Source organism: Nematolebias whitei, chromosome 1, assembly GCF_014905685.2.
Source record: "Nematolebias whitei isolate Nwh7 chromosome 1, NemWhi1, whole genome shotgun sequence".
NCBI lineage: Eukaryota > Metazoa > Chordata > Actinopteri > Cyprinodontiformes > Rivulidae > Nematolebias > Nematolebias whitei.
The window spans coordinates 79,388,480-79,402,478 of NC_056498.1; the positions used below are offsets into that span (position 1 = coordinate 79,388,480).

Genomic DNA, 13,999 nt, shown 5'->3' on the forward strand with positions numbered 1-13,999 from the left:
GGGGCGCGACCACCCTGCACCACCGCCAGGTGTGGTGCGAATTAAGTTTAATTTTAGAGATTAATATGTTTATAGATTTTTTTATAGGTTTAGAGATTAATATTTTTTGCTTTTTGTTTGTGAAACAAGGTCAGAGGAAGCTGATTCTGGTTCGGTGGATTGGACCCGGTGTTACACCATACTCTGTGACCTGCAACAGTGCAACACTGCCCCCTACGGTCATACGGTGGTCACATAATATGACGTCACTACGGATACTCGACATTACATTTTTAACCTCGATAGATGTTGATATAGGAATGATTATTTTGATGCTTTTATGTCAATTTATACTTATACTCACTTTATATGCAGCTTATCTGTCCAAAGTCAGGCCTGTGCTGCAGATGTGTTTTGGAGTAATTAAAGTCCTCCGGGGGATGCTCTAACCGTGGGATCTGGCCCATCTTATGGTTACAGTGACCCAGAGTTTGATGTAGACAGGTCTTTCATCCACCCACGACTTTGGGTTTGAAAGACATGTTTTTATGAGCCATCGCTCTGTTGTACAGACTGCTTTGATGATGGAAAACATGTTTTAATGAGATCTGTCCTCCTGCCAATCATCAAACTTGTTTTTCACTGCTCTCACGCGATCTGGTCAGGGAGGGGTATATAGGAGATGTGACAGGCAAGGGAAGTCAGAAGTCTTGCTGAGGACCAGCGCGCAGTGCCCAGCTCAGTTTTGATGCGATTTCCTGTCATTGGGTCGAAGGCTTCCCGACCAAAGTGTCACGGTGAGAGGCTTTCATATCAATTTGTGTGTTAAGAGTGTACGAGTGTACATGTTTTTTGCTTGGCTGTTTTTCTGTGGCAGATTAATAAACGACACTATTATTTCTAGCAGTAACAGTCTCCTTTGTTTCATTTTCCTCTCATGTGAATATCCGGTGCCGACCGTTCACGACCCCTGTTAAAGAAATTTCATAAAACAGATGTCCTAGCAATCGATGTGTAGATTACTCAAGTACTCTGTTAATGCCCTAGTCTGTAACCATTAAGGCCACTGTCTGTAAACATTAAGACAACTGTCTGTAACCATTAAGACCACTGTCTGTAACCATTAAGACAACTGTCTGTAAACATTAAGACCACTGTCTGTAACCCTTAAGACAACTGTCTGTAACCATTAAGACCACTGTCTGTAACCCTTAAGACAACTGTCTGTAACCATTAAGACCACTGTCTGTAACCATTAAGACCACTGTCTGTAACCATTAAGACCACTGTCTGTAACCTAGGGCTGTTGTAGATTAATATTTTAGTAATCGGGTAAGCTATAGATTATTCTGACAATTAATCAAGTAATCGAAAACAAAATTTGTCAGGTTCTGCAGTAACTACTGTACTAATTTTATGAGTGATACAAATACACAATAAAAGAACATTAAATAAACAACCCATTTAATTCCTCTTTTTAAAATATTTTATTGCTTAAGTTGAATTATATTTAATCACCACATAAAAATCTAAATGCTGTAAAATAATTTTTATGGATTGGAAAACTGAATGGAATTTACAAAGTAGGATATGGAAGGAAGGACATCATTTGGATTGAAGGTGGAGATGATCTTCTGGAAGCCTTCATCTTCCACCACGGACAGCGGCTGCATGTCTGTGATGATCATATTTAAAATGCTGTTTGTGAACTCAGCTGCTGCACAACAAACATCCTGGAGCCCTTTGTACGAAGCTGTCCAACTTATGACTCTGCCATTTACTGAAAAGAAGAAGAATAAAATTATTATTTGTTTGTTTGTTATGCCTTAATACATTTTCAAGTGTACTTCATTGGATATTATAAAATTATTATTTAAAACTATTAAAATTATAATTATTATTATTAAAATTATTGTTAAGTAAGCTACACTTTCTGATGACCTGCTGCAATCAAAGTAACATTAGTATGTCAGTTGTATTTGATTTATGCATTTTAAGCTTATATTTATGTCTGAGGTTTGAGGATGCTTTAATTAAAACCCTCTGTCATTGAATTATTTTTAACCATCACAGAAAAATCTAAATGCTGTAAATAATTAAGACAGATAGATAATGTAAAGTTTGAGTTCTGCAGACTGTATTATTATTTAGTATTTGATTGCTTAGCTATAAACAAATATGACAGTAGTGATAAATGCAGATTAATCCCAGTTTTTAGTCATAAACAGCAGCAGCAAGAAGAAAAACAATCCTACTAACTCATGTAAATACGTTTACACTTGAAATATTCACCCTAAATATCTAATTTAGGTCAGGATGGAAGTACAGCAATAAATAAATGTGTCAGTCTGTTGCTGCTTTTATCGTTAACAAACTTGCATCAAGTCCTGCAGAGTTTTTGTTCCTCACACAACGTACAGACCCTGCCAGGTAGCCACTATGATTAGTCAGTAGATTTAACGTTAGCAAAAAATATGCCTCGTTTTACATTTATAACATGACAGATTATCACATTTAGGTTCACGTACTTTGCAAGGAGAACATGATACCTGTTAAAGCTGCGGACGGTGGACGAGTTTGATGCTGCAGCGGGTGTTTCTCTTCAAACGCTGCAACATCGACGACGTGCTGTTGTAGTTCATTTCTGCTTTGCAGTGGATGCATTTCACTGTGTTGTCTTTTCTGTTTAAACTAACATGTTCTCAAACTTATGAAAGTTTTTGTTGTTTTTTCATTCATTCAACCTTTATTTAGACAGGTAAATCCCATTGAGCCCAGAGGAGTCATTTATAAGAGAGACCTGATATCAACAAAGAAAGATGACAACAATGGACAACAGCGACAACAATAGACAGTTATAAAAAGGCATACAGATTTTTTTTGTAAATTTAATTTACATCTTTTTTACAAATAAGATGGCTAAAAAAAGTAACAAAAAAGCTAGATTTTAAGGCGAATGTAGAAAACTAAAAACAGGAACATGTCTGCATTGGTCCCTGCCAGGAGTCCAACAGATTTTTAAAGCCACTTAAGAGAAGTCAAGGTCGAGAGCTTCAGGTCTTTTTGTAAGATATTCCAAGAAACAGGAGCGGAGTAGGAGAAGGCCCTTTTGCCAAGTTCATTCCGCACTGAGGGAACACTGCAGGTAATAATGTCCTGAGAGCGCAAGCTGTAGCTGCACTCACACAGAGACATGTAGGAGGAGATGTATGAAGGCAGCAGACCAAGAAGTGATTTAAAAATGAAAATGTACCAGTGAGAGAGTCTGTGTGAAGTTAATGATGTCCAGTTAACCAATGAATACAGGGTGCAATGGTAGGTACGATAATCACAGCCAGTTATGAATCTTAGTGCACCGTGATAGACAGCATCCAACATCTGCAGGGTTCTTGTAGGGGCGTTCATGTAAATAATGTCACCGTAATCAATGGAGGGAAGGAAGGTCACAGATACAAGGCGTTTCCTAGCATTCAGAGTTAGACAGGATCTGTTTCTGAAAAAGAAACCGTTTAACTTTCAGTTTCTTTACCAAGTTTTCCACATGGAGCTTAAAAGAGAGATGCGAGTCGACCAAGATACCCAAATATTTATAGGAATCAACAAACTCAATCGGGACACCATTTGAGGATGAAATCAGAGGAAGAACTACTGGGACCAACTTTTTATTTGAAAAAAAGCATCCCTTTGGTTTTGTCGGCATCTAGGACAAGTTTGAGGTGGAACAAAGACCGGATGATCTTGAATGCAGATTTCAAAAGCTGGAAAGCCTTTTCAACTGTTTTAGCTCGCAATAAACAACCGTGTCATCAGCATAGAAATGTATGGATGCATTAGGGATGTTTTGACCTAAATTACCTATGTAGATTGTAAAGAGGGTGGGTCCTAAGACTGAGCCTGTGGTACACCATCGTTAACTGTTAAATAACTGGAGGAAGTACCATTATGTTGAACACATTGCCTCCATCATGACAGATAGTTAGAGAACCAACCAATGGTGTGTTCCGAGAAACCGATTTCTGAGAGTTTATGACACAAGATGTTATGACCCACAATGTCAAAAGCTGTAGACAGATCTAAGAAAAGTGCAGCACAATAGTCCTTAGCGTCCAGTGCTTCAACAATGTCATTAAGAACCTTCAGTGAAGCAGTTGTTGTGCTGTGTTGTTTCCTGAAACCAGATTGATGGCGAGGTAAGATGTTAAATAAGTCCAGGTAATTTTTTATTTGAGAGTTTATCAGTTTTTCTAGAACCTTGACTAAAATGCAGAGTTTAGAGATTGGTCGATAGTTGTTCAGTGAGGTGGGGTCTCTTCCCTTCAGCAAAAGAAGAACAAAGGCTGTTTTCCAAGCATCTGTAATGGAGTTTTGGTTTATGCAGAGATTAAAGATGTGGGTCACAGGGACTGTGATGATATGAGCAGCCAGCCTTAAGAAATAAGGTGGAAGTTCATCTGGACCTGCAGATTTTTTAGGATCAAGACCTTTTAACAGTTTATTGACCTCACTGACTGAGAATGGAGAAAAAGAGAAGGTATGATTAACTGAGGATTGACTTGTAGGAGGGATTTGATTTGTAGAAGTTTGGTTATTAAGTGAAGTGGCTGATTTTCCATTAGTAACTGTGTCAAATAAAGAACCAGAAGCAACAAAATGTTTGTTGAAACAGTTCAGGATCTCGTGCTTATTTGACACAGGAACAGAGTTAACGAGAAGTTGTGATGGGAGGTCAGATGATTGGGGACTGCCTGAGAGAGATTTGATGGTTTTCCAGAATCTGTTAGGGTCATTTTGATTTTTGGAGGTCTGAGATAAGAAATAATTGCATTTAGCTGCTTTGATGGAAGTTGTACATTTATTCCTCATCTGTCGAAAACTCAACCAATCAATGTCTGAGCCAGATTTTCTCGCTGCGGCCCAAAGATGGTCTCTCCTGTGCAGGAGGTCAGCTAGCTCTGGAGTAAACCTGGGGCTGTCTCGTTCTTTTATTCTGAACTGACAAAAAGGAGCATGTTTGTTCACAAAATAAATGAAACCATTATGAAAATAGTTCCAAGCGGAGTTCACGTCATCAATTAAAAGAATACGATGCCAGTCAAAGTGGGATAGATCCCAGAGGAATGACTGTTCACAAAAACGTTTTATATCCCTTTTTTGAATTAATCTGGGCTTAGAAGATGGACGTTTAATATCTCTGAAAGTCGCTGTTACACAATGATCACTCAAAATGTTAGCGAATACACTTGTACCAGGGAATTTGTGAGGCATATTAGTTAGAAACAGGTCTAAGAAAGAAGATTTTTCAGGACGGTTTTTGTTTGGTCTAGTGGGAGAGTCGATCAATTGGGTTAGATTGAGTGACAAGCAACATTCCTTGAATTTATCACAGAGGGGGGTTGACTTATTCCAGTCAATGTTGAAATCTCCTGCCAAAAAAATCTCTTTGAATTTTAAATTCTAAGGAATTCCATCAGGGAGGACAGAGCCTCAGGCGTTGCTGAGGGGAGACGATAACAACTCACTACAGATATGATATGGCCTCCATTCAAAGTGTGTTTACAGCTAAGGCATCGATTTGGTTTGGAATTGTTTTAACAGACAAGACTAGAAACCAGAGAATCTCTGATGTAAATAGCGACTCCACCCCCCACTTTTTTTGACAATAACAGTGGTAAATGTTAAATCCATTGATTACCAGGTCATTATTCAGTACAGATTTGTTGAGCCAGGTTTCAGAGATGAAGATTACATCTGCCCCAGAAGAACTGACCAGAATTTCCAAGGCATGAAGTTTTCTCAGAAGGCTACGTACGTTTACATGCAGAAAATGAAGTCCTGACATGTTTTTAAAGTCATTTGGTGTGCTGTAATTAGTGGGGGGTCCAGGGTTGGGCTGAATCCCTGAGAGCAGTAACAACATTATTATCAGACAATTTCTTGAGTTTTTCATGACTAATGTGTAATTACAGGAGTTAACAGTGTGACAGTTAACCCCCATAATTGAACCATGAGAAACATTAATGAAGACGCGATCATTCAGAACCCAAAAACAGTGAAAATTGCAGTGATGGGCAGATCCAGGTTGTTTTCGGGGCTCTTCTTCTAGGCAGTCTCCATTCCCTCCATAGCTACAAACTTAGCACATACGTGTTAGCGGAAGAGCTAGCGATGTGTAACACAAAAACCTCCCGGCTAGACCACAGTGCAGGGAATAGTTTAACAAAGCTTCGAGGCAGATACATTTGCCTCCAGGATTTTTTTTTGTAATCGAGGTCCTCGAATGATTCGAGGAATCGTTTCATCCCTACTGTAACCATTAAGACAACTGTCTGTAACCATTAAGACAGCTGCCTGTAACCATTAAGACAGCTGTCTGTAACCATTAAGACAGCTGTCTGTAACCATTAAGACAACTGCTTGTAACCATTAAGACAACTGCCTGTAACCATTAAGACAGCTGTCTGTAACCATTAAGACAGCTGTCTGTAACCATTAAGACAGCTGTCTGTAACCATTAAGACAGCTGTCTGCAACCATTTGTAACAACTAAACCGTAAGAAACCATTAAGACAACTATCCATAACAGGAGGCGGGCGGTTATTTTGCCACCTACTCAAATATCTGGTGCCACCTACTCTGAGTGAGAATGCTTTTTTTTCCTCCTTTGAAGTCAATCAACAAGCCTGCGTGTGATAGTTACACTGTTTTTGTTACTTTTTGTTGCCATCTTATTTGTAAAAAAAATAATAAAAAATCTGTATGCCTTTTTATAACGGTCTATTGTTGTCGCTGTTGTCCATTGTTGTCTTCATTCTTTGTTGAAATCAGGTCTCTCTTGTAAATGAGTCCTTGAGGCTCAATGGGATTTACTTGTCTAAATAAAGGATGAATGAATGAATGAAAAAAATAGTCACGAGTGATTTCAGTCGCTCTAGTGCAAGGGTGTCAAACTCATTTACAAAGGGGGGCCAAAATTAAAACCTTTTTCAAACTAAGAGCCGGTTTCAGAATCTACATTAACCAGATACCAGACATCTTTTATTGGTTGCAGGTTCCAATAAATAAATAAATAATATAAAATAATAATAATAATACTAAACAAAATCAACGCATGGATGATTTTTCCACACAGGATTATCTGAAGGGACAAAGAACATTCGTAACTGTAACAGGATAAACCAGCCACTAGGGAGCACAAGCCATTGTATCTATTGTGCCGGTCCCAAGCCCGGGAAATGGTGAGGGTTGTCAAGAATGGCATCCGATGTAAAACACTTTTGCCAAAACAATAATGCGAGTTCATCAAAGCAAAACCATACCGGGTCAGTAGAGGCCCGGGTTAACAAGGACCGCCACCGGTGCTGTTGACAAACAGGGTGCCGGCGAAAATTGTGCTACTGTTAGTCGAAGACCACGAGGAGGGAAACGTGTCAGGAGACAGAGGGAGAAGAGGAAAGTGAAAAATGTAGGACTGAGGGTTGCAACTCTAAATATGGGGACAATGACAGGCAATGGTAGAGAGCTGGCTGACATGATGCAGAGAAGAAAGGTAGATGTTTTATGTGTCCAAGAGACCAAGTGGAAGGGCAGCAAGGCTCGCAGCATTGGAGAAGGGTTCAAACTGTTTTACCATGGTGTGGATAGAAAGAGAAATGGGGTAGGGGTGGTCCTAAAGGAGGAGTTGGCAAAGAATGTAGTAGAGGTGAAGAGAGTGTCAGATAGGGTGATGTGCCTGAAGGTAGGAGGTCTGATGCTAAACATCGTCAGTGGTTATGCTTGACAGGTTGGATGTGATGAGGAGGAGAAAGGCACATTTTGGAAAAATCTGGATGAAGTGATATAGAGTATTCCCAGAGAGGAGAGAGTGGTGATTGGAGCAGACCTGAATGGACATGTTGGTGAAGGAAACAGAGGGGATGAGGAAGTGATGGGTAGGTTTGGTGTCAAAGAAAGAAGCCAAGAAGGACAGATGGTGGTAGATTTTGCCAAGAGAATGGAAATGTCTATAGGCAATACCCATTTCTAAAAGAGGGAGGAACATAGAGTGACCTATAAGAGTGGAGGAAGGAGTACGCAGGTCAAAAACATTCTGTGTAGAAGAGGAAACCCGAGGGAGATTGGAGACTGTAAGGTTGTGGCAGGGGAGAGCGTGGCCAGACAGCATCGGATGGTTGTGTGTAGAATGACTGTTGTTGTGAAAAAGAGAAAAAGAGTAAAATCAGAGAAGAAGACCAAATGGTGGAAGATGAAGAAGGAAGAATGTTGTGAGAAATTCAGAGAGGAGCTGCTAAAGGCTCTGGGTAGTAAGAAAGACCTTCCAAATGACTGGGCTACTACAGCAACAGTAATTAGAGAGACGGGTAGGAAGGTACTTGGTATGTCATTTGGACAGAGAATGGATGATAAGGAAACCTGGTGGTGGAATAGTGAAGTGCAAAACGCCGTTCAAAGAAAGAGATTAGCCAAGAAGAAATATGACAGTGAGAGGACTTAACAGAGGAGACGGAAATATAAGGAGATGGGACGTAGAGCAAAGAGGGAAGTAGCTAAGGCAAAGCAGAGGGCGTACGATGAGTTGTATGGGAGACTGGACACTAAAGCGGGTGAGAAGGACTTGTACCCATTGGCAAGAAAGAGGGATCAGGCTGGAAAGGATGTGCAGCAGGTTAGGCCTATTAAAGATAGGAATGGTAATGTTCTAACAAGTGAGAAGAGAGTGACGGGAAGATGGAAGGAGTACTTTGAGGAGCTAATGAATGAAGAGAATGAAAGAGAAAGAAGAGTAGAGGTCATAGAAACTGTGGACAAGGAAGTGGGAAAGTTTAGTGAGGGTGAAGTCCGGAAAGCGAAAATATTGGTAGAAGGATGTTAGAAATGCAGCTGCCAGGAAAAAGACAAAGGAAAAAGACAAAGAGGAAGGCCAAATAAGAGATATATGGATGCAGTTAGAGAGGATTTGAGTGAGGACAGATGATGCAGAGGACAGAATGAGGTGGAGGAGGATGACTCGCTGTGGCAACCCCTGAAGAGGGAAAAGCCGAAAGAAGAAGAAGAAGAAGTAGTAACTGTAACAGGATAGCTTTTATTCGGCAGCTCAAACTTTAAATTTCAGGTTCTATACCTGCTCCTCAAGGCTCTGCTGAAGGATGCTGGTCACCTCTTGCTGCTGTTTTGACTCCAGCTTCTTGATGAAGAACAGGATCTCCCACCACTCAGCTCGGGTTAGCACCGTTGGCTCGGCCTGCATCTGCTGCGACAGATATGGCAGCGAGTAGAGACCACCAGGAGGCTTGGAGAAGAACGTCTGACACACTGAGGAAAGCAGAGGCAGAGAGAAGATCAGAGATTGAGGCGGTGCTCAAGTGGAATAGGAAAAATGATGGCTACCTATAGTGTAGCTACCTGTAGTGAGTTTGAGGGTCTCTGTCAGGGACAAGGCCTTCTCCTGTGTTTCTTTCTCAGACTGGCTGCTGCTGCCATTACCCAGGATCTCCACCATGTGCCAGTGGACCCAATAGGTCCTGGCTAGGGAGTTCCAGTACACCTACAGAGAGTGATCTCGACTGACCTCATCCTTCAGAATACCCGTTTCAAATCTTTGAGACAAAAACAAGAAGTGTTCCTTTACCTGTACAGGTGGAGAGCCATCATTGCTGTAACGAAACTCTCCTTCATCTCCGGCGCTCACCTCCTCGTAGTCCTCTAGCATCCGGACAATCATGCCACTCTTCAGATTGTCCTGAACGTACTCAACATAGGCTGAGCGGCTGGCAAAATCCGAGCGCGTTTTGAACCCGTTTCCCAGCTTCTTCTTCGCTGGTGTGGCAGAGCCCACTGTGACGGAGGAACTGCTGGTCAGTGCCACAGGTGAAGCGCAGAATCGAGGTTGGAAAATGGACCTGAGGACTGGTCGGGGCACCTCCTCCTCCTCACTCTGCTCGTCCTCACATGTTGTGCCTCCCTCAGAGTGGTGGGTGGAGAGGTCAGGCGGCCTTCGGTTTCGGTCCCAGCCCATCACTCGAACTAGTTCTGATATCAGGTTGGCCATGGCCATGGTAAACTCAAACTCTCGCTGGATTCGGAGGAGCTCAGTCTGGTGGGAGGAGCTAGAGGATGATGAGGCGGGGCTAGCATCTTGCCTGTCAGAGCTTGACTCTGCCCCTGCTGTGTTCAGTTTGTCCATCAACGATGTGACGCACAGGTAACGCTTCACCAAAGAAAAGAGCAACTTCCCAGGAATCTGAGGAGAAAGAGACAACAGGTAGACCCAACACGAAGGACTGGGAGAGGATGTCTATTAGCCTGTTTAAGGCACGGCATGGCTCGGATCAGTACAGTCCAGGTCTTCCCCAGCTCTGCACAACCTTGTTGATTTTGCATGTGGGTGGGACTGTCATAGCAAGAATGCTCGAGGCTCACATGATGTCATTTTTGTGCTTGTACTACTCCTGTTCGTTATTTCCCTGAATCAAAAACAAGATAAAACAGTCAACCAAAAGGCTGCTGCTAGAAGAAACACAGATGAGCGTGTATGAGGCCAAACATCAGTATCAAGTCAAAGACGAGAGGACAAGACAACATAAAAAGGTAAACTAATTCCAAATAATGTTAGCTTATTGTTTAGGTTGTGCGTACAACTGGGGCAGGGAACCAGTCAATGGCCTGTAGACTTCTGAGGTTAAATTTGAAGGACCAATCTGTTCACATGGAAACCCATGTCTCTGGGTTCCAATATCAAGTGGGCCAGACCGCCCAATGAACACACTCAGAACCCGGGTCAGGCCTTGTGATGCAAAAATGTGTAGATGTCTGTCAGCTTGGTTTCAAGTCCATCTGGTCAGCTTGTCAAATGTTGTTTACCCAAGCCAGGTGCAGTGTCCCCAAGCCAAAGGCGGTTTACCTGAGGCAGGCGTGGTTTAACTGAGGCACGTGTGGTTTACCTGAGGCAGGTGGATGCCCTCAAAGGAGATGCCGTGCTCCTCAGAGGAGGTAGTTTCAGCAAAAAGCTCCAGTAGAGTGAAGCGGTTGTCAAAGTCCATGTGCTGTTCGATGCCATCTTGCTGACTGAGGGACAGCAGAACATAGGCCCGGCTGCCTGCAGAGACACAGAACCACACCAGGTCATCACTGAGTGAGCAGAACCTGATTAGAACTCAGTCAGCAACATGAATGAGGTATTCAAAGACAAAAACGCCTTCAGGACATAAATACCCTGAGAACATGTGACAATCACCTGGTATTTTCTGTTTTCTATGACACAAAGTGTTGCTCAGTAACTGTCAGATTTATTGATGCACACATAGGATGAAGTCAACTCAGTGAAACAGGATGGAGGACGTTAACTGTAGACAGAACATCTGAGCTGATGTTAGGCTAACATGAATCAGCAGACCTCACTTCTCCTTAATAACACGCTAATCTACAGCGAAATGTGTTGCAACATTTAAAGCATTTGCAGATAAATTATGTTGCAGCTGCAGAGAAAAACAGAAGAAGCAAAAACACAAAAACTCTAAGAACACCAAAACTATTCCAGAGGTGTTAGAGTCAAAAACAGGTTAAAATAAGGACAGCAATGTGGTGTGGTTTCATATTAATTTATAATCTTGGCAGATGTTTAGCAACTTTTTAATTTACATCACACTAAAGCCAGCTCAACAACTCATCCCAGAACTGTTCAAATACTCAGAGCAGCATCTGTTCAATATGTATAATATATAATGGATGTATGTTTGTGTTTCCCAGCTGACCCTGAACGTAGCATTATTTCACCTACCATATTTTCCGCCGTACACGTCACACCGCCCTATAAGTCGCATCAGTCCATATTTGTCAAATCAAGTGGAAAAATCCATAAATATGTCGCTTTGCTATGTCACATCTATTATGAGTCACCGCTGACAGGTCGTGTTTGTTACGCGTCACTGACAATCCAGAAATGTGGACCGGTGTTGTGCCAAAAATTCATTGGCTGCCAAATGACAGCTGCGGGAGTGTGCACAGGAGGCCTTTAACAAGAATTTAACAAGATTAACACTTAAAAACAATTATATGTTTGCTTGAAATTAGGGGTGCACCAATTTATCGGCCCAGATTTCCTTAATTTTGGGAAATCGTCCGATACTTGCACGAGAAACCGATTTTACCGATTTTTTTTTTTTTTTTTTCCAACAACAATTTTCTAAACTTCATTTATATCTCAGAGCACTACCTCATGGCCAATTAAAACAAGTTTGTATTGTTTCTAGGATATTGTTCAAGGTTATGTTTTTTGATAAAATAGGATTGGAAAATTGAAGGTGCATTGTGAACTTATAACATCCGACAGTGTCGCTTATAAAACAAAATCGGTATCGGCCAAAATCGGAATCGGCAGGTCAGACTTTTTAGAAATCAGTGATTGGCCAGAAAACTGCAATCGGTGCACCCCTACTTGAAATTATAGTAAAAGGTGTATCTCATTCTAATTTTTGCTTAATAAATGCACTTTGATGGTCAAATCAGCTGCATTTCAAAAGCCGATTTGCGGAAACATGAATGTGCAGAGGGCGACTCGCTGTGCATTTATTTGAAATGTAACAAGATAACCACCTAAAAACAACTATTTGTTAGCTCGACTTTATAGGAAAAGTGTGTCTCAGTTGAACTTTTACTTAATAAATGCACTTTGATGGTCAAATCGTCTGCATTTCGCTGGGGCAGCGCATCGAAATGCAGCTGATTCGGTTGCTCCAGGCCGACAACGGTGGCAGTCTATGACAAGCTGATTGTGTCATTAATAGTCACTTTTACCTATAACATGATACAACGGCATGCCATACTACACAACAGCCATCTAGTGGCTGAAAATTATAGTGTTCAATATTTCAGTCTGAATGAATAGAGTCATATTCTCAGCCAAAAATTGGTTTATAAATATGGGAAAAAAATCCATAAATACGTTGCTTCAGCCTATAAATTACAGGGCATGCAAATTACGCAAAAAAACACGACTTATACAGCGAAAAAAACTGTACTTTTTTCAGCTGAATCTTATATGGATGGCATGGTGTTTGTGATTCCCTGCAGTCATTGAATGTAGTGTTTGTGTACCTGCGTCGTGCGAGGCCAGTGCGCGCAGCATCTTGCCAGCGCTGCGTCTCGTCAGCGTCTCCTTGTTGCACAGCAGCTCCATCAGCAGGTTGAGGGCGCCCGTCTCCTTGAAGACACCGACCAATGAACCAATGCTGGCGTACGCACTCAGCACATGGATGGTGTGCATGATGTTGATGGAGAAGTCTCTCTTCTTGGCCATCTGCTTCCGGGCTCGACACACCAGGTTTTTCACATCCTGCTTCATGTCGGACAGCTCCACCTCGTCGAAGGTAATGTCTGTCGGGAACTCGCTGCTGCTGCAAGCGCCTCCATCAGCCGTTTCACCCTCTTGCTGCTGCTCTTGCTGTTGCAGGGGGCGCTGTAAGTCTGTCTTCCTTTTGCCGAGCAAGGTGGGGCAGTTGGAGTACACATCCTCTGTTGACATCCACATTAGAATGTTCTCAGGTTTAGTTTCTCCAGATGTGGAGCCGCCAGACCCGCCCACTCCAGAGCCACCATTGCTCGCTCCGCTAGTTTCGTTTACTCCGTCCCCAGAGTTGGACCCGTCGTCGATAGTAACCAGACACCAGCGAATCAGATACTCTGTCTGCCCATCATGGGTGCGTCGCTGGCGGATCAGCTCCTCAGGGTACGCCTGTAGCTTTGGACCAAGCTGGACCAGCAGGTTCCCATTGCGGCGTTCCCCCACCATGGTTGCTATGGAGACAACAGAGGAAACATTAAAAGGAGACCTGCTGTGATATAAAAAAAGAAAGAAGATACAAAAAAAGGAGAGCTGTTGTTTGTTGCTATGGCGACAAGATACAATAAAGGAGACCTGTTGATGGTTGCTATGGAGAAAAAAAAAACATACGTGTGTATTCTCTCTCTCTCTCTCTCTCTCTCTCTCTCTCTCTCTCTCTCTCTCTCTCTCTCTCTCTCTCTCTCT

General features: G+C 42.1%; 1 protein-coding gene across 1 annotated transcript in view; it reads right to left on the reverse strand.

Moving 5' to 3' along the window:
- LOC119413682 (cullin-9) overlaps positions 1–13,999 on the reverse strand; it is a 91,733-nt gene that overhangs the window by 73,293 nt on the left and 4,441 nt on the right. The window contains exons 2-6 of the mRNA XM_037680739.1: positions 13,069–13,767; positions 10,917–11,071; positions 9,605–10,216; positions 9,379–9,520; positions 9,098–9,288 (exon numbers count right to left, since the gene is read on the reverse strand). Coding sequence (XP_037536667.1) covers positions 9,098–9,288; positions 9,379–9,520; positions 9,605–10,216; positions 10,917–11,071; positions 13,069–13,767 — 1,799 coding nt within the window. The remainder of the gene's footprint in view (positions 1–9,097; positions 9,289–9,378; positions 9,521–9,604; positions 10,217–10,916; positions 11,072–13,068; positions 13,768–13,999) is intronic.